The sequence below is a fragment of the Aotus nancymaae genome, unplaced genomic scaffold (genome assembly GCF_030222135.1).
Source record: "Aotus nancymaae isolate 86718 unplaced genomic scaffold, 86718_ANA_hifiasm-v0.15.2.pri h1tg000002l, whole genome shotgun sequence".
Taxonomy (NCBI): domain Eukaryota; kingdom Metazoa; phylum Chordata; class Mammalia; order Primates; family Aotidae; genus Aotus; species Aotus nancymaae.
In genome coordinates, this window is record NW_026988413.1 from 1314349 (window position 1) to 1334945 (window position 20597).

Consider the following 20597-nt stretch of genomic DNA (forward strand, 5'->3'; position numbering starts at 1 on the left):
GGTGAGTTTAATAGCAGATTAGATATAGTTGAAGAGAGAATTAGAGAACTAAAAGATAGAACTAAGAAATTTTCCAGAATGCAGTCCACAGAGACAAAGAAATAGAAAATAGGAAATTAAGGGTAAGAGCCATAGAGGGCAGAGTAGGAGACTCTTACCTATGATTCATAAGCATTCAGCAGAATAGAGAATCTTACCTACAATCTATAAGCATTCCAGCAGAGCAGGAGAATTTTAAATGCAGTTCATAAGTGTTCCAGCCAAAAAGGAGAATCTTACACACACTCCATGAGCGTTCCAGCAGAGTAGGAGATTCTTACACATGGTTTATAAGTGTTCCAGCAGAGGAGGTGACTCTTACACACGATCCATGAGGTTTCAGCAAAGTTCGAATCTTAACTGTGATTCATAAGTGTTCCGGCAGAGTTGGAATCTTACACACGGTTCAGAAACATTCCAGCAGAGTGCTCCAGAGGTAATATTTGAAGATACAGTGGTGGGAAAAATTTCCACCACTGATGTAAGACACCAGCACTCAGATTCCAGAAGCCTTCGGAGTGAAAAAGCTCTACACCTCAATTCCTGACGGCTAAGTTGCGGAACATCAAAGACAGAGAGAGAATCTTCAAAGCAGCCACAGAGAAGAGAAGGTCACAGAAAGGAACAATGGTTTGACTTGCGGCTGATTTCTCAGTGGAAAAATGGAACCAGAAGACAGAATAATATTTTCATATTACTGAGGGGGAAATATTAACAGTCATCAACCTACAATTGAATACCAAGGAAAAATGTCTTTCAATAATAAGGGTTGGCTTTAAAACGAGGATCAAGTAAAGATACTTTCAGAAAATAGTTTGTGACCAACAAATCCTCATTTAGGTTAATTCTGAAGAATTTATTACAGCAAGAGAAAAAAAATCTCATAAGGAATATCTGAGATGCAGAAGGAATAATGAACAAAAGTGCATCAATGTATGCATGCATCTAAGTAAAACATGGTATAAAATGATGTCTTGTGAAGCTGAAAACAAGACAAAACTAAAATAGTCAACATGAAAATGAAATACTGAAAATAAGATGAGGGTCACTGGAGTTAAAGTGTCCTAAGATTTTCATAGTTTTAGAATGTATAGATGTTTAGTAATATGAGAATCTATTACATGTGACCGTCAAAATCTCTGGAGCAAAAGCTGGAAGAAAAATAGTAGAACTTTCACACAGAAAGACAGTGCAGGACATGGAAATGCAGGTAAACATGTCAGAAACCACAATAAATGGAAACAAATAGTTTCCAGTTAAAATCAGGTCTATGTGTACGTTGTTTATAAGGGACATAGATAAAAAGACCAAAAAAGATAAAGCTACTGTAACCAAGGCAAATACGAATAAAAAAAAAAAAAAGTGGCTCCTACCTGGAGAGCTGACTTTAATGGGAAAGCCGTTACCAGGGGAAGAGGCACACCAGATCACTGTCGAGGAGGTGTGAGTCCACGCATAGGTGCCCCTGACAACACGGTCTCAAACTCTGTCAACAAAAGCTGACAAAGCCCTGAGGACAACCAGACAAATCCATGCTTGTCGTGGGAGGTTTTACACATTTCACGTAGTTGTTGAGGAATCAAGCAGACTAAGCAAAAAATCAGAAAAGGCACAGAAGACTTTAACTGCACAAGTATTGAGGTTGAATCCAGTGGCCGACGGGGCACCCGGGGTGCATCTTCTTTCCAAGCGCACATTGAGCATCCATGAAAATCGACGTCTCACAAACACACCCTCATGGCGTGCCGTGGCAGCACCATCCTGAGTGACAGCAAAACCTCATGTGTTTGGAAAGTAAAAAACATACTTGTAAGAAGTCATGGGTCGAAGAAGAAATCAAATGGAAATTTAAAAACATGTAACTAAACAATGATGGAAGTACTGAACTGTATTTCAAAACCTGGGCTTTCCATAGGAAGTGGCAAGTTGAGAGTAAGTATCATCACCTTAACTGTTTGTATTAGAAGAGAAGATTAAAAGTTAAATAAGTTTTTGATTTAAGAAATTAGAAAAACGGCAACAGAATAAACCCAAAGACAATAGAAGGCGGAAATAATACAGAGAAACGCAGAGGTCAGTGAGCAGAAAACCAACATGAAACATACAAGGCGGGAAGGATAAAGAGAAACGCAGAGGTCAGTGAGCAGAAAACCAACACGAAACATACAAGGCGGGAAGGATAAAGAGAAACGCAGAGGTCAGTGAGCAGAAAACCAACACGAAACATACAAGGCGGGAAGGATAAAGAGAAACGCAGAGGTCAGTGAGCAGAAAACCAACACGAAACATACAAGGCGGGAAGGATAAAGAGAAACGCAGAGGTCAGTGAGCAGAAAACCAACACGAAACATACAAGGCGGGAAGGATAAAGAGAAACGCAGAGGTCAGTGAGCAGAAAACCAACACGAAACATACAAGGCGGGAAGGATAAAGAGAAACGCAGAGGTCAGTGAGCAGAAAACCAACACGAAACATACAAGGCGGGAAGGATAAAGAGAAACGCAGAGGTCAGTGAGCAGAAAACCAACACGAAACATACAAGGCGGGAAGGATAAAGAGAAACGCAGAGGTCAGTGAGCAGAAAACCAACACGAAACATACAAGGCGGGAAGGATAAAGAGAAACGCAGAGGTCAGTGAGCAGAAAACCAACACGAAACATACAAGGCGGGAAGGATAAAGAGAAACGCAGAGGTCAGTGAGCAGAAAACCAACACGAAACATACAAGGCGGGAAGGATAAAGAGAAACGCAGAGGTCAGTGAGCAGAAAACCAACATGAAACATACAAGGCGGGAAGGATAAAGAGAAACGCAGAGGTCAGTGAGCAGAAAACCAACATGAAACATACAAGGCGGGAATGATAAAGAGAAACGCAGAGGTCAGTGAGCAGAAAACAAACATAAAACAGAGGCAATTTGTTTAAAAAGGAAATTTTTTTGTCTTTTTAAAAAAGACTTATAAAATTGAGAAACCTCCTCTCTCATAAATGATTTTTAAAAAGAGAGGAGGGGGGCCGGGCGCGGTGGCTCAAGCCTGTAATCCCAGCACTTTGGGAGGCCGAGGCGGGTGGATCACGAGGTCGAGAGATCGAGACCATCCTGGTCAACATTGTGAAACCCCGTCTCTATTAATACAAAAAAATTAGCTGGGCACGGTGGCGCGTGCCTGTAATCCCAGCTACTCAGGAGGCTGAGGCAGGAGAATTGCCTGAACCCAGGAGGCGGAGGTTGCGGTGAGCCGAGATCGCGCCATTGCACTCCAGCCTGAGTAACAAGAGCGAGACTCCGTCTCAAAAAAAAAAAAAAAAAAAAAAAGAGAGGAGGGGATAAAAAACAAGGAGAATAAAATTGGAATGCTAATGTAGGTGCTTTGGCATATAAAAGGATAACGAGGGGTTATCATGAGAAATTCATGGCCATATATTTGAAATGTTAATGACCAAAATATCAGAACGAAAAACTCCAATAGCCCTGTAGCCGAAGAAGAAATTGAGTTAGTAGTTAAAAGTCTTCCCACAGAAAACATGAGACCCACATATTTTATAAGCAAGTTGCTCCATACATCCACATACACGCATGCACAAAACATCCCAGACTACACAACTCCTAAGGTTAGCATAACCTTGATACCGAAACCAGTAATTACAGTACAGGGAATGGCAATTAGAGACAAATTTCCTCAAAAACATAGGTGTAAAAACTAAACCAAATAATAGCAAATTAAATCAGCAATTTATTTTAAAAATATATCATGAGCCAATTAAAGCTATAATTAATGTAATCTATCACATTAATAAATGAAGAGAAAAAAGATTATCTTCATAAAGGTTAAAAAACATTTGCTAAAAATTAACATTCATAATAAAAATGTTTAATAAAGTAAGACTAGTTTGTTCTTAATTTGATTTTTAAAGACCCTACAGAAACATCATGCTTCCCAGCAAAACATTGGAAATATTCCCTTGAACACCAGAAATAAGATAAGGATGCCAGCTCTCATCTTTACAAGCGTTCATGGGAGGGTCCGTCCAGTCAGCAGGCAGTGAAGCAGGAAAGAGAGGGGAAGGGTGCACTTAGGAGGGAAGGAGCAGGCCTGTCCTTCTTCACACATGGCCTCATTATTACTCAGAAGAGACAAATGATGATTTAGGTAAACTACTGGAATCAGTCGGATCCTTTAGGAAGGCTGCTCTATATGAAATCGTGCAAAAGTCAGCTGTATTTGTATACTTAGGAAAAAAGTTAGAAAATGCTGTTTAAAAATGATATTCATTTAAAATAGCGTCAAAATATAAAGTACCAGGAATATATATTATTTAAATGTGTAAGACTTTTATGGGGAAAATTAGAAAACTTTATCGAAAGATGTTGAAGACCTAAATAAATGGAGATAGTTACATGTTCACAGATTGGGAATAATGACACTATTAATAACGATCAAACTTCTAGATTTGATAAAATTTTAACAAAAATCCCAGAAACTATCTGTTTATAAACATGACAAGCCGATTCTAAACTGTATCAGTAAGTACGAAGAGCCAACACCTGCCTTCGTGTTTAGACGGCATATGCTACTTACATTAAAGTCAGAACAGTCCCCCAGTGGGGACTCAGAGCACTAGGAACTCCTATGTGTTGGTGGCAGGAGTGTAAATTGATATAATCCCTATGGGATATGTATGTCTTAGTGATTATACTGGAGAAAATTCTCTACATGTGCCTAGATACATGTATGCAAATGTTCATGGCTATGCCATTTCAGATATGGAGGGAAAAATAAGAAGCAGTTTCCCACCGGATTGGATAAGTGATTGGACAAATAAAGTATGATGCGCCATGTGTATAGAATGCAGCCACACAGCAATGAAAATGCATGAGCCACCGTGGCGTGCAAAGCCGAATCTGGGCCTCGGAACACAGGGTTAGCAGAAGACGGAAGGCACTCACAGAACACGTATGTTATTATGTCATCTTGTGCAGTATTTTGTTTAGGGATACACACATGTAAAAAAAAAACAGTCTACATAAGGAAGCTATCCACTCAGAATTCATGAGAGTTGTTAGCTTTGATAGGACCAAGAAGAACTCAGAGAGAATATCAAACGTAACTTTAATGTTGTATCTGTTTTCGGAGTGACAGGTATCCTGGGTGTTTGCTGTCTTATTATTCTTTGCAACCAACACATATTTTATAATATTCTTTGGTATCTTCCTAATATTTAATGGAATATAAATATAAAGTATTAATATTTTTGAATTACAAATTAACCAAAAACTTCTAACATTAAGAGAAAGTCATCCTGAGCTGGAGAGGAATCCTTTCCAGGAGCCCGTGATAGGCATGTTTAGTAAAACACTGCGTGTTATCCACGTTAGTCGGTGCACATCTAGTTTATCTCCCTAAATGGTTTCACTATTTCTATACTAAGCAGGGTGGGACCCTGGCTGTTGAGGTAGAAATGAGTGTTGTTGCATCTTGGTAAATCTCCAAGGGGGCATCGTTTCATCCTGGAGTCACTGCATTGCAAGCCCCATCACCACGCAGACGCTTCTCCACGGGGCGGTTCTCATGGCTGTGTCTTGCCTTGTCTCTTCTTCAGGGGGTCAGGCATCAGCCCTCATCCACAACGGCTTGGAGGCCGCACTTCATCTGTCACCTCCTCGTGGCTTCCTGTGCCCCAGCGCCTTTGGCCTCACCGCCAAAGGAGAAAAGAGAGATGACGAACAGCCCACTTACAGCGCAGGCACCGGCAAGGGCCCTCCCGTTCTCTTCTCCCTCTCTGGGAATTAAGCTTTAAATGGTGTCTCTAGTTTTAGTAAATAATTGTCAGGAAAGCAGTTATGTTCCAGGATTATTTTAATTCCTTCTGACAGTTAGCAAAATTAAACATCCAAACATTGGGGCAACATGCTACTTTCAGATGACTTGATGTAAAATGATTAACATCAAAATATTTCCTTGTGTTTTGTGTTGTTGCTGTGTAGTGGATCACTACACGTTACAGGAACGTGCTCTGGCTGCTGGGCCGATGCAGGCTCACACACAAACAAGTGCCCTGCCTCATGGCGTCTTTCTGGCTGTGTTTTGACACTGTCAGCTGTGCATGGGTTTGCTTTGCATACAAACGATCAGTTTACACCGCACCATGTGGGAAAGAGGAAGCCTGCCCCAGCTGTGCATGACGGTGTACGTGCAGGATTCTGTGCCCATGCTCGTGGTGAACGTGTGTGATCCCACACCCGTTCCCATGGTGTACATGCGTGATCCCGCACCCGTTCCCACGGTGTACATACGTGACCTGCACCCGTTCCCATGGCGTGCTTACGTGTGTGATCCCGCACCCGTTCCCATGGTGTACGTGCGCGATCCTGCACCTGTTCCCATAGTGTACATGCGTGATCCTGCACCCGTTCCCACAGCGTACGTACGTGCGTGATCCTGAACCCGTTCCCACGGCGTACGTACGTGCGTGATCCCGCACCCGTTCCCATGGTGTACATGCGTGATCCTGAACCCGTTCCCACAGCGTACGTACGTGCGTGATCCTGCACCCGTTCCCATGGTGTACATGCGTGATCCTGCACCCGTTCCCACGGCGTACGTACGTGTGTGATCCCGCACCCGTTCCCATGGTGTACATGCGTGATCCTGCACCCGTTCCCACGGCGTACGTACGTGTGTGATCCCGCACCCGTTCCCATGGTGTACGTGCGTGATCCTGCACCCGTTCCCACGGCGTGCGTACGTGTGTGATCCTGCACCTGTTCCCACGGTGTACATACGTGACCTGCACCCGTTCCCATGGCGTGCTTACGTGCGTGATCCCGCACCCGTTCCCATGGTGTACATGCGTGATCCTGAACCCGTTCCCACGGCGTACGTACGTGCGTGATCCCGCACCCGTTCCCATGGTGTACATGCGTGATCCTGCACCCGTTCCCACGGTGTACGTACGTGACCTGCACCCGTTCCCATGGCGTGCTTACGTGCGTGATCCCTCACCCGTTCCCATGGTGTACGTGCGTGATCCTGAACCCGTTCCCACGGCGTGCATACGTGCGTGATCCTGCACCCGTTCCCACGGTGTACGTACGTGCGCGATCCGGCACCTGTTCCCATAGTGTACGTGCGTGACCTTCACCCGTTCCCATAGTGTACGTACGTGGTTCTGCGCCCTTTCCCACGGTGTACGTGGCGCGATCCTGCGCCTGTTCCCACGTTGTACGTACGTGCGTGATCCTGTGCCCATTCCCACGGCTGGCAGCCCACATTGGAAGAGAATTATGAGACTGCAAATCAGGCATCCTCAGATACCCTTTTTTCTTTGGCACTTTGGTTCAAAACTAGAACCGGGGTGTGGAAGGTATAGGAAACTCCCGCCCCGCATCGCCAGTGCCACCACTGGTCTTAGGAATAGAGGTAACAGCGGCAGCATAATCATCCTAGTGACAGTAAGGCTCTAGCACTGCCACTAGGGAGTAGGTTTGCTCATTCTTCCTATAGGTCATGTATTCATTCCCTCAGCAGATCATCACTGAGAACCTCCTATGTGCTGGGCAGTGTTCTAAGTACTAGGGAAAATCCTTGCTTTGTGGAACTGACGTTCTAGAGACAAAATAGACGATAAATAAGCATGCATCATGTCAGAGGGTGATAAATGTTTTGGGAAAGGGCGAAGCTGGATGAGGGGACAGGCAGGTGATGGGGCGAGGGCCCAATGTCGAGTGAGAACAGGAGGACCGTGCAGATGGCTGCAGCCGGGCACTCGAAGCCCCGGAACAAACGGCAGGTACAAAGACCCTGAGGCAGGAGCTGGCCAGAGCGTCCCACGCAGAAGGGGCTGGACTGGCTGAGCAGAGGCCAGGGGGCTGTTGGAGGTGATGTCAGGGCAGCAGCCAAGGGCCAGGGCTGAGACTGTAGACCTAAGTCTGGGTGAGATGGGCAGCACAGGGCTTTGTGGAGAGGCTTGAGTGTGTGTGAGTGGCCAGCGTCCTCCCTCCCCGCTGTGTGTGGAGCCAGCCCCCCGCCAGCTGTCGAGGGGCCGAGGCCAGAGTGCAAGTAGTGCTCCATGCTGGGCTTCTAGACATGTAAAGTCTATGTCTGGCCAGTAGGCTGCTAAAAACGTGCTTCATACTTTGAAAAATATTTTTTCATAGTGAAAAAAATATTTAAATGTGCATAAAGCTATAGTTTTTATTTCTGCAAATTAATCAAATGAAAAGGACCGTTGGATTGGATTGTAATCCTGTAAGTAGTGATGTTCTCTTGATGGGCTGATGAGGTTTGGCTGAGTAATAAATTGATGACATACATAAGTTTGTAAATTATTGTATATATATTTGTAAATGCATTTTATCCCCCTTGTTTCATGAAATCACCAATTAGATTGTTTAATGATGATCTTCATAAAATTGGGGTGTTTTATACAGAAATGATTCAACCGTAATTGCACACAGAGTATAAGATGTAAAAGTATTTTCATCAAACATAAAAATGCATTTAAGATTGTAAACTAAAATTATGCTTCAAAAAGGTTTTTCTTCAAAAATATTTAACATTAATTAGTAAAATTCTAAAGCAAAATACAGTTCACAAAATATCAAAGTTTTCAATCAAAAGTATTTAAATAAAGCTGAATTTTAAATTCTATTTTTTGACAATTCAATCAAATTGTAGTCAATATTTTTATAAAAATAAGACATTTGTGACGCTGGCTCCAAGATCCCAGCAGCTGCTGATGTAATGAGCTGGTGGTGTGCGTCATGTACGTCACGGCTAGACTGACCCACGTAAAAATGGAAAGGTGAAACGGATCGCAGAATGCCGTGAGGCGCCTCCATGTTCGTCCATGAGTACTTCCAGGGCTGTGAGCCGACGTGCAAAGAAACGCAAGCGTGGGCACCCAGCACTGCCAGGAACCGCTACCTCTTTATGCAGAAATCGTTGGCTCTTCTGCAATCTGAACAGCAGGATTTGACACGTTCATTAATTTGTCTATTTTCCTGCCTAAGTGCTTCCGCTGTTCAAACCTCCCTGCTCCCAGGCATGAAAGGGCTCACGTAACATGTGGCTTCCACGGAAGGCAGACTGCAGGGGTGGAGGCCCTTTCCCAGGCAGGATTGCATGGCAGAAGTGCTCGGCACGGGGCACACAGGCCTGCAGGTCAACCCGGCAGCCCCTCTCAGGCGGCCCCTCCCAGGCCCGGTCTGGCACCATGGATGGAAGAGCCAGGCAGCAGGCCTCTCCAGAGAAATGTTCTCTCACCGGTACAGGAAAACCTGCTGTGGGGGATCCTGGGTGGCCACCATCCCCTTAGGGACCCTGCCTGTGCCAGTGCACCTGCCTCCAGCGGTGGTGAGGACCCTGCCCCACACCTGCCTCCAGGGCCAGGCTCTCCACCCTCGGGGACACAACACACTGGCCTTCCACAGCCCAGTGTCCCAAAGGGACTGTGTGACAGCTTCCATGGTGGCTTCCAGACCTTTCTGACAGGTGGCAGGGTGTCAGGATCTCGGGAGCTCAGGAGTTGCTGAGTGAGAGAGACTTTGCTTCTGAAATGAAGACTGAGGAGGCGCCACTGCACATGGTTGAGATTAAGACATGTTAGAGGTCCCAGAACCAAAGAAGCTTAGAGTGGGGCCTTCTCTAGGAAGCTTCGGATCCTGGTGAGCCCCCAGTCTAGAGGGGGTTCAGGATGCGTGGGGCCTGCCTACTGCGCCCCTCCCTGCGGTCTGCCTTGGCCTTAGCAGGTCCTCCATGCTGCCCATGGTCATGGGAAAACAGCGTGTGCTCCAGCGCCCAGAGGGCCACAGCGCACAGTAGTGAGTGAGAGGCTTCGAGAAGCCTCCCAATTTTTAAACCTTTCTTTAGGATTTTTTAGGTTTGGCCTGAGCAACCGGCAGGCTGTTTCTCAACCTTGTATGAATAAAGACCTTATTTTTTCATAGACAACCTATTACCACTGGGAGAGCCCAGTCTGGGAGCGTCCACTCCAAGGGAAGGTGGGGCCTTGCTGGTGCCGTCAGCCAGGACACCCTGAGCAGGCAGGGCACAGCCGCCCCTCGTGGGTCTCGTGCATGGCCCTGCTTGAGTTCTTTTCAGAAAACGCTTACGCCAAAAGAGAATGGGCTGAAATGGGAAAGCATGGACGTTGCTTATTTTTAAAAGATTCCTTTATAGGAAATGTGATCAGCCCTGAGACCAGGTGGGACCCGTGTTAGTCCTTGACAGGGCAGTTCACCTGGGCCCTGGAGGCCTGTGCACACCCAGTGGGTCTGTGGCCACCCTGGGATGCCCAAAAAGAAAAGGAGGTACCAGCTGGGCCAGAGCTCTGATCACTGAATGGGCCTCCTTCAAAGCTCGTTCTCCTTCCTCTTCCCAGGAATGACGCCCGCTTTAAGGAAAGCCCTCGGCTGGGCACCTCGCTGGCATGCACGGGGAATCCTGACCCGTGGCTTCCAGTTTCAGCAAGGCTGACCTCAGGGCAGGGGCAGGGTCCATCAGAGGTCCCCGAATTACCCAGAGATGCTGCCCCCCTACGCTGGGGCCCTGGGTGGAAAGTGGCAGCATTGAGGCAGCTTGTTTATGGTGGCCGTGCTCACAGGATGCAGATCTTACTGGGGACAGGCGTGGTTTCAACAAGACTGGAAACCAGGCTCCACCCCATAAGGGAGGAGGACCCTTCCTGAGGAAGTCAGTGGTGCTGTCCAGAAAGCCGGCAGGTTCCCAGGTGACAGCTTCACCCGGGCCTGGGGCTCCCCTCCCCTCCCACCTTCTAATGGGGCAAAGCCATTAAGCGATCCCCATTGTAATTTAGATTTCATAAGAGACTTCCACACATTCTTTTAGGTTAAAATAACGAGGATAAAGGGAGTAGGCAAAATTATTCCACTGTAGCTGTGTGCTTAATTATATGGAATGCTGCATAAATTGTCAAGTGCAAAGAATTAGTCTGATAAATTAAAATACTAATTAAATAGCCTATTGCAGAATTTTGAGAACATTACAGGGTTCCGCTTCTTCAGGTAATTTGCATATCCTTCATCTAGTGAATTTAATTTTAAAGGACTTCTCTTTTTGTGTTTGGAAACCCTTTTTGTCTCCCAGGAAGATAAAAATGGGCTTTCTATGTTGTTCTGTGCCTTTATTAAGGCAGCCTCTCCAACCTTCTCCATGCCCTGGTCTGACACAGACTCAGGAGGCCCAGAGCTTGGCTCCAAACGTAACTCAGACCAGGAACTTGATGGACATCTGGCTGAAGCAAGGCTTTTTCTTTTCTTCCTCCTTCAAAACGTTCAGCAGAGACTTAAAAATTGGCAGTATTGCCATGGAGTTCACAAAAAGGAATGAAAGGCCCCTGAGCATCAGCAGATAGTCACTCCAGACTTAAATATTGTTTCCAGAAAAGGAGTGGGTGTGAGTCCTCGGTTAGACGTGTGCAGGCCGAAGTCCCCTCAGGACAGCAGGCTCCCCAGAGCAGACACTCGGGATCGGAGCTCAGCACGTGTCAAGTTTCCACTAATGGTGGAAAAGGGAACCACGCGGCCATTTAGGGAAAGCCAGTGGAGCATCAGGTGTGCAGGAATAACGTGGAGAAGGATGTCTGGGGTGGCCTGACACCCACAGGATGCTGGGGACCACGAGGATCGTTTTTCCTCTTAGGCACATTTGAGGTTAAAAAATCCGAAGCAACAAACTGCAGGGCTGTGCTATAGAGGCTGCGGAGGCTGCGGAGGCTGCAGATGGTGCGGAGGCTGCGGAGGGTGGGGAGGCTGCGGAGGCTGCGGATGGTGCGGAGGCTGCGGAGGGTGGGGAGGCTGCGGAGGCTGCGGATGGTGCAGAGGCTGCAGAGGGTGGGGAGGCTGCGGAGGCTGTGGAGGCTGTGGAGGCTGCGGAGGCTGTGGAGGCTGCAGAGGGTGAGGAGGCTGTGGAGGCTGCAGAGGCTGTGGAGGCTGCAGAGGGTGGGGAGGCTGCATGGGCTGTGGAGGCTGCGGAGGCTGTGGAGGCTGCGTTGTCCGGCACTCCCAATGCCAGGAAGAGGGAAGTGTGGCCTCTCTGTGTTTCTGTTCTCTCCACAAGCGAGAAATCTCAGAGTCAGAAAGTGAAATAGTGAGACAGACATCGCTGAAAGGGACTGGAACGCACAGCCACAGGAAGTCAGCTGATGTCCCACAGGCACTGCCCACTTCCGCAGGCCAAGGGAATGCGCGCGGACGCCGCAGAAGAAGAGCACTCGGCAATCTCCAAAGAGATTTCCCTGGCAAGAAGCTGGAGTCTGGGGACTCTGGGACCCAGATTCTGTGCTTCGTGAGACTCCCCAGCACCTGCTTGGGGCGCTGTCAGGCTTTCCAGAGCATGGTGGAGTTTTTTGACATAAGCTGGTGGGTTGGCCATCGGTGCCCAGCACGTGCTGGCGGGCCTCACTCAGTGCGTGGCGTGCAGGGCCTCAGGAAGGGGGCAGGGACGCAGAGAAGCGGCCGGCAGAGCCCTTCACTCCTGTGGGGGAGCCGCCCTGTGTGACGGAGCACAGAGCCCTGACCGCCCTCACCTAACCACCCCTGGGCGCCTCCTCCTGAGACGCGGGGAGAAACAGGGCACACCCACCATATGTTGGGCAACCAGAGCCAAAGAGGAAAACGTGTGGGCTCCTGGGCACCTGAACAGCAGCGCACGTGCCGCACCGCAGGGCCCTGTTCCCGGCCTGTCTTTCTGTTGCTGCTATTTATTGGCAATAAAGAAGGCTGACCTGGGGGGGCACAGCTAACATCCCACGTTCCAGGCGAAGAGGCCACAGGATCGCAGGACAGGACAGACGCTGCAGAGAGAATTTTAACGGTGTGGATGCAACTCGTAGGGTGAAGTGCCGACTAAGACTTGGTGCCACTTGACACAGTGAAGGCCCAGAGAGCGATGGACACCTGCTCAGGCTCACACCTCACACCTGCCAGACGGTGTCATGGGAAGTGCAGCCCAGACCCGGAGAGGCGGGATCCCTCACTCTGCCACTGCCAGCCATGCCTGGAGGGGCTGCTCCCCAGTTAGGAGGAACCGGGCACAGGTGGCCCTGCCCCAGCCACTGTCTGCTGCGCCCTCCACAGCCTCGTCATACAGCCTGGCTGCCAGCCTCCCTCCTCCTGATTCACACACAGTGCCTGGTGAGTGCATAAACGAAGGAGCACGGGGAGGGGACGGAGGGAGGAGAATGCTGTCGTCACCGGTGCCTGAATCTGGCTAATCCAAACAAGTAGCTGGTGGCGAGAGAGGGGAGCACATTTTTAAATGTGGACTCACGAGATCCTACCCATGGATCTGTATTCAACAGTCTGGAAAGGGCCAGGAAACAATGTTTTTACCAAGTCCCCAAAGTCGAGGGATCTGAACTCCCTCTTCTGGGAAGCAGGGGAAGGAAGAGACTCTTGGAAACAGAAGAAATCGGGAGAATCCCAGTGACCTTGATGCTGTTAGAAGAGGGCCCTGTCACCGTGGGTGCTGTTGGCAGGGGATGCAGCGATTCTGCTGTCGGAGGAAGACCTTGATGGCTGAGTCATCCAGAGCAGAGTCGTCGAGCGATGCTCCGGCTGGTGTCCGACGTTTGAAACACGAGCAGAAGCACTGGTCAGCGAGTTAACAGCACCAGAGACCAGAGCACACTGGAGCCCCAGACACGGAGCAGATACGGCCTCTTCTCCTTGCGAAGGGACAGTGGCCCGGCCACGACATGGATGCAGCGAAACGGTCGCCATCACGAGGGTCACCGATGAGCCGCTTGCTGTGTGACGTCACGGGGGTCACCAATGAGCCGCTTGCTGTGTGACGTCACGGGGGTCACCGATGAGCCGCTTGCTGTGTGACGTCACAGGGGTCACCGATGAGCCGCTTGCTGTGTGACGTCCCGGGGCTCACCAATGAGCCGCTTGCTGTGTGACGTCCCGGGGGTCACCGATGAGCCGCTTGCTGTGTGACGTCACGGGGGTCACCGATGAGCCGCTTGCTGTGTGACGTCACGGGGGTCACCGATGAGCCGCTTGCTGTGTGACGTCACGGGGGTCACCGATGAGCCGCTTGCTGTGTGACGTCACAGGGGTCACCGATGAGCCGCTTGCTGTGTGACGTCACGGGGGTCACTGATGAGCCGCTTGCTGTGTGCCGAGACCCGGGCTGTGCCCAGTTCAGAGGCCCCCACATACTGAAGCATGGGAAGCTCTTGCCCCGGCTCTTGGCATGTGGCAGGAACTGAGTCACTGCCGGCTTTATGACTTATTTTACTCTGTGGCTTCGATTTTGACTTAACGCTTCGGTATCAGATTAGCTCAAGAGTGAAACTGTCCCTTGTACTCTCTTAAAACGTTTTAGTACTTAAAATTAAAACCCACTAATTCAGGTTGTTTGCTTCAATTGCTGATTTAAACTGACTGAACTAAATTTTAAAAGGTCAGGTCAGTTTGGGGAGCTTGTCGGGCGGCACCATGATGTGTCTGGTTCACAGCTCCGTGTGAGAGTGTGCAGTGGTGTGTAGCTGATGATGTCTGGTTCACACTTCCCGTGTGAGAGCGTGCAGTGCTGTGTGGCTCTCTGATGATGTCTGGTCCCTGCTTCTGTGTGAGAGCATGTTGTGGCGTGTAGCTCTCTGATGAGTCTGGTCCTCACTTCTGTGTGAGAGCGTGCAGTGGTGTGTGGCTCTCTGATGAGTCTGTTCCCCTCTTCCATGTGAGGGCGTGCAGCATGTAGCTCTCTGCTTCTGTATTAATCTGCTTAGGATTGTGGCCCCAAATCGTGTCCTTTGCAGCAATGTGGATGCATTTGTTGAAGAAAGAACACAGGCCCCTAATAATTAAATCACAGTCATAGACCCTGAAGATCACAGAAGACCTGCCCTGCCTGTCCTCGAGAGGCTTACCATTGGCTCAGGAGACAGCTCCACCCACTAGGAGCTCACCACGATGCCTGTTTCACTGACTTGGAAGCCACGACCCAGACAGTGACACTGGACCATAGAAGATGCTTCAGAATCACCTCAGATGAGCTTGTATGGATTGAATAAACTGCTTCAGATTCATTTATCAGCCTCTCTCTTGCATGGGCATCTGAAAGGAGTTTTAGTGATCAATGGGTTAATCCTGAAGCATTTCACACTTGGAGCCTTCCACTGGGTGCCTCCGCAGCATGATGCTGGTTCCCACATGTTCTCCTGGCCAAGGTGGGGCTGGTCCCCCATGCTCTTCTGGCCACAGTAGGGCTGGTTCTCCATGCTCTCCAGGCCACGTGAGGTAGATTCCCACGTGCTCTCTGGGCCACACGGGGTAGATTCCCGCATGCTCTCCGGGCCACATGGGATAGATGCCCACATGTTCTCCAGGCCACCTTGGGGTAGATTCCCACGTGCTCTCCGGCCACGCCGGGTAGATTCCCACGTGCTCTCCGGGCCACGCGGGGTAGATTCCCACGTGCTCTCCGGGCCACGCGGGGTAGATTCCCACGTGCTCTCCGGGCCACGCGGGGTAGATTCCCACGTGCTCTCCGGGCCACGCGGGGTAGATTCCCACGTGCTCTCCGGGCCACACGGGGTAGATTCCCACTGCGGTGGGGGGGTTGGCAGCACAGCACTTCTCGCACGTGTTCCACTGCAGCCAACGAGATCACCTTTGGAGTAACTGTTGGCCGTGCAGCCAATGCCTTTTCTGGAAGTTCTGCTGCGGCACATTCCTGGCCTCTTGGGAGGCCCGGTGGAAAGTGCTCAGGTGGAAACAAGGACTCATTCCCTCCCCAACAGCCTCCAAGGATGCGCTGTGCTGCGCTGCCGATTCAGGGCGGTAGGAATTCCCGAGAGTCACCACTGAGCTGGCCCCAGCTGCCACCACACTTCAGCTGTGGGGGAAATGAGCACTTCAGGACCAAGGAAACGGGGCACAGGAGGGCCCCACTTTGAGTGTGAACGGTGTGCAGTGCCAGCAGTATGGGGACCGCTTGTACCCACTCAGTAGAACCAATTTTACTTTTTCAGGCATTTTGTGAGCCATGATTCAGGACAGCCATTGTGGAGCACTAAATGACAAGAACATACACTTAAGCAAACTGTTCGGAGCAGAGGCGATCAGTACTCGAGCTTGGCATTTCATAACTGGTATCTGCATTTCACTGCCATCTGTGCCCTTGAGATTGTTTATGTCCGTCTCGTCTGTGTGGTGGGAACTCCTCCCCACACGCCCGTGACTCTGCTTCTGGTTGGTTCAGCCCCACCTCGCCTCATGTTGAAATTTGGTCCCCATGTTGGAGGCGCAGCCTGGTGGGAGGCGTTTGGATCAGGGGCAGGGGTGGATCCCTCATGAATAGATTCATGTCCTCCAGTTGCAGGTGAGCGAAATCCCCCTCTCTTAGCTCCTGTGAGAGCTGATTGTTAATAGGAGCCTGGCCCTCCCTCCCCACATGAGCTCTGCGCGTGGCAGGGCTCCCTTCACCTTCCGCAGCAAGTGGAAGCAGCTGGGGCCTCCCCAGACGCAAACGCCCGCGCCATGCTTCTTGTGCTGCCTGCAGATCTCTGAGCCAAATAAACCTCTTTTCCTTGTAAACTGCCCAGCCTCGGGGGCTCCTTTACAGCAACACAAACGGACTAATACAGTGTCTCTCCCCATCCCCTTCAGTAGTTTCATGTGAGCACTGAAGTGAACCGTGATGGGAGCATTTACACAGAGCAGAATCACCCTGTGCTGTGATTCACAATTGTGTTGTGCAGGGGACAGGCAGCCTGGCGCAGGGCTGTCCTGAGGGTGGTGAGGGAGGGAGGGGGTGCCTCTGGGCACATGGGGGGCCTGAACTGCCTGGGAAGAGGACTGCGTTTTCATCAGACCGAGGAGCTCAGAGCATCCTGGCAGGGGACAGAGAACACCTGGAGTGTGCTGAAAAACCCAATGTCTGGGCAGGCAGAGCCACCTGGGCCTCAGGGCCAGGAAGGCAAGTTCTCCAGGCTTGCAGGGGTCACCATTGAAAGGCTCTAAAGGGCCACTGGAGGGTCTGGATTTGCAGCCAGTGGTCTGGATGTTGAGGCCAAGGATGAACAGACTAGACTGAGTGCTTGTGACACCCTGGGCACGGTGTGGAAAACGGACTCAAGCTGGGCCGCCTGTGGCAACCACAGCCTACAGGTCAAATCGGGCCCACTGTCTGCTGTTGTAAATACAGTTTTATAGGAACACAGCCACGACCATCTGCTTAGGCGTGGCCTGCAGCTGCCTCCACACGGCAAGGCAGGGCTGAGTAGCTGCAACAGAGCCGTGGGCCTGCCACGCCTGACCCAGTTGCTACCTGCCCGTCACAGGAAATGGTGGCTCCCCCGTGGATTAGAATATTCTCACTACTGTTGGCTGGGCTGATGTCGGTGACTCCTCTGCAGCAGTGACCGGGTGGTTCTAAGGTTACATTTGTTTTCACTTTCTGTTCCTCAGCCTACTCAGAAGAGTCCGCTATTACCGACCCGAGGGAAGCTTGCCGCTCAGCCAGACGTCTCCGCTGTTTGCGGGAGGATGTCAGCACCTATGAGCTCGTGCTCTCTGCTGCCAACCAAGGCTCACGTCTGTGTCCTCCCCTCCCCTCCCCAAGGTCCCACTCCATCCCACAGTGTTAAAGGAGTTTTGCTTTAGCCCACATTGTGTCCTGTCTGCTTGGTTCTCTCAGTGCAGTACGTAATTACTTATATGCAAAACATAATGTGCATTTGTTCAAAGGGAAAAACTTTCCATGACACAATGGAAAGGCCCCAAAGGCGGGGAGGGCAGGCAGTAACCGGGCCTCATTCCCGTCCCTCCGAAAGGAATGTTTTCATTGCCCCAGATTAACACAGGTGTGCTACAGTCAGGGTGAGTGTAATTGATATTTTCCTGCTGTCTCATCCTGTATTACTCACAATTGCAAGGCACTCTTCGTTCATAGGGTTTGCGGTGACATTCCCTTTTTTCTGTTTTTCATCTCCAAAGTGACAAGGGCTTTATGCAAAAGCACATTTCTACAGGATTGTAAGCCAAGGTCAATTGCCTGGTGACACCCATCCTCTCTGTGGAGTGGGGCAGATGGGTTTGCGGTGTTGGTGCTGGGATGACTGCGATTTCATTTCCATCTGCTAATTGTTTCCAGGGCTCGTTTCCCTTGCTTTGCCACCGAGTGCAGTTCATTCTCTGAAAGTCTTCCTCGTTCTGCATCAGGAGAAAACCAGGATGAGGCTTTTATTGGAGCTAAATTATTATAGGATGTTCCTGTCAGGGCATGAACAGGAGGCAGAGTAATGGCTGGCGGTGATAATGACAGAAACACACACATCAGCTTTGCCTTCTAGGGAGTCTTTTTATCGACACCTAATGCTAGTTAATGAAACATATTTCCCAATAATTATACAGCGACGAACGATTATGTAATTTTAAAATAAGCCTTTGCACTTTGCAGAGCATGTCTACACATTTCTCATCAGTGGTTCACAGTGGTCCTGTGGGCTCCTGGCGGGACTTCCCTTTCTAGATGGAACCAAAGGCGCACCGTTGTGCTGGCCTGAGGCAGACCCGCTGGTCAGTGGGAAAATGGGGCCTGGTGCAGGTTCCGATTCCGTGTCTGCTCGTGACACTTGCATTAAATGAAGTGGGTCAAGCAGTCATGGCGTCAAACTTTTCAATACGGAGGGAACTGCTCAGAGGTGCCTGGAGACTGGCGGCCTCTCCCAGCTGACCCCTGTGCTTTCTGCTTTTTCCTAACAGTTGACAACAAAGACAAACTGGAGGAAACGTCTGGACTGAAGATTCTTCAAACCGGAGTCGGGTCGGTGAGTAACGGGAGGGACGCCCTCTGCTCTGCGATCTGCGGTGCTGTCTGGGTGCTGGTGACCACCCTGAGAGCAGAGGCTGGACCCGCAGGTTCATTCAGCTGAGGTCCTGTTTCCTGGGAGGACCAGTGGGCTGCGGCCCCGCCACGGGTGGGAAACGGTGACGAAACGTGCCTGGCGGGTTCGATGACCTCTTAGGGTGCTTCTGAAGTCCGCATTTGCCGTCCTCACCAGAAAAGGCCTTCGTGGCTAAGAACAGAGAAGCCTTGGGAAAACATGGGCTTTCTTCCTCTTCAGCGGTTTCCTGGTTGCTAAGTGTGTGAAAATGAATAGGCCTAGAGGAATGACCCTTTCCTCCTGGGATTCAGTGGGACAGACTTGTGTCTACAGCATTGGAAGACACGTATTTGGGAGAGGCAATAAAGCCAGGAAATGCTTCCATAACATCATTTAAGATCTGTCAAGCCGCCGTGCTTGCAGACGTCACCATGCTGGTCTCGGAGAGCTGCTCGGCCAGGCCCCGCCAGCAGCCAGAGCCGCAGGCGCCTCCCCACCCCGCCGACGGCTGTCCCCTCACATGACAACTTAATGAACTGCACACAGAACGCGGGCGCGCCTCCTCTTAGGAATGGCGTGTGGCCACTCGCGAGTCAGTGTGGGCCGAAACCAATCTGCGTGTCGCGTCTGCGACTGGGTTTCACAGCACTCGCCATTAGAGATAATTACCTGTGAAGGAGCGCTTACTTACGAGTGTGCTTGCCACACAGCAGAGCCGCCCTCGCGGAGCCACTTCAGGGCCGGTCGCTTCTGTGGGGACACCTCATCCTCACCAGGCTGAGATGCGGCTCTTGAAATGAGAAGCTGCTTAATTGGCCGTTCTTCCCAAGCAGAGGCCCTTGTGCGTCCCGCGCAGGGCCTGCTTGAGAATAGCCTGAAGGGCTCTGAAAACGTCGGTGTCTGGGTTACATGATGGGCAGGGTGCGGGCACAGCGGCCAGTGCCTGGTGGAAACTCTCAGAAGCTGTGTTCGGGGTCCCGGCAGGTCCCGGTTACATGATGGGCAGGGTGCGGGGAGAGCGGCCAGTGCCTGGTGGAAACTCTCAGAAGCTGTGTTTGGGGTCCCGGCAGGTCCCGGTTACATGATGGGCAGGGTGCGGGGACAGTGGCCAGTGCCTGGTGGAAACTCTCAGAAGCTGTGTTCGGGGCCCCGACAGGTGCTCAAGTTCTTGGTGTTTCCTGATGCCTTTCTGGCTGGTGCTGGATGAATGAGGTGTTGGGCAGCTGGTGGTGCCCTGGCCTTTCCCGGGAGTGTGCTGTGTCTTTAGCAGCCAGTGAAGGGTGAGGAAGAAGCTAGAGTGGGTGGGGCTGCCGAGAGCCATCTGCATCCCGTGGAAGGTGCGGTGACCAACAGGGAGGCCAGGGGACTTTGAGGTGGGAGTCAGTGGAGGGCAGCTGTGACCCGGCCCTGTGTCTCCTCATGTGGAAGGAGGTGTGGTGTCCTCCTGTGAAGGGTGGCTGAGGCCCAACCACGTGTCTCCTCGTGTGGAAGGAGGTGTGGTGTCCACCTGTGGAGGGCGGCTGAGGCCCAGCCACGTGTCTCCTTGTGTGGAAGGAGGTGTGGTGTCCTCCTGTGGAGGGCGGCTGAGGCCTGGCCACGCGTCTCCTCGTGTGGAAGGAGGTGTGGTGTCCTCCTACCTTTCCTCTCCCCTCTGAGCCCATCAAGTCAGGGGTGTTTTGGTGCCAAGTTGTTCCTATAGGG

The 20597-nt window shown here is 50.6% G+C and overlaps 1 protein-coding gene across 6 annotated transcripts in view; it reads left to right on the forward strand.

The window, feature by feature from the left end:
* Nucleotides 1–20597, forward strand: part of PTPRN2 (protein tyrosine phosphatase receptor type N2) — a 1009611-nt gene that overhangs the window by 628441 nt on the left and 360573 nt on the right. For all 6 annotated transcript variants that reach the window (XM_064367217.1, XM_064367124.1, XM_064367043.1 and 3 more), the window contains one exon: nt 18775–18839. In XM_064367217.1, coding sequence (XP_064223287.1) covers nt 18775–18839 — 65 coding nt within the window. The remainder of the gene's footprint in view (nt 1–18774; nt 18840–20597) is intronic.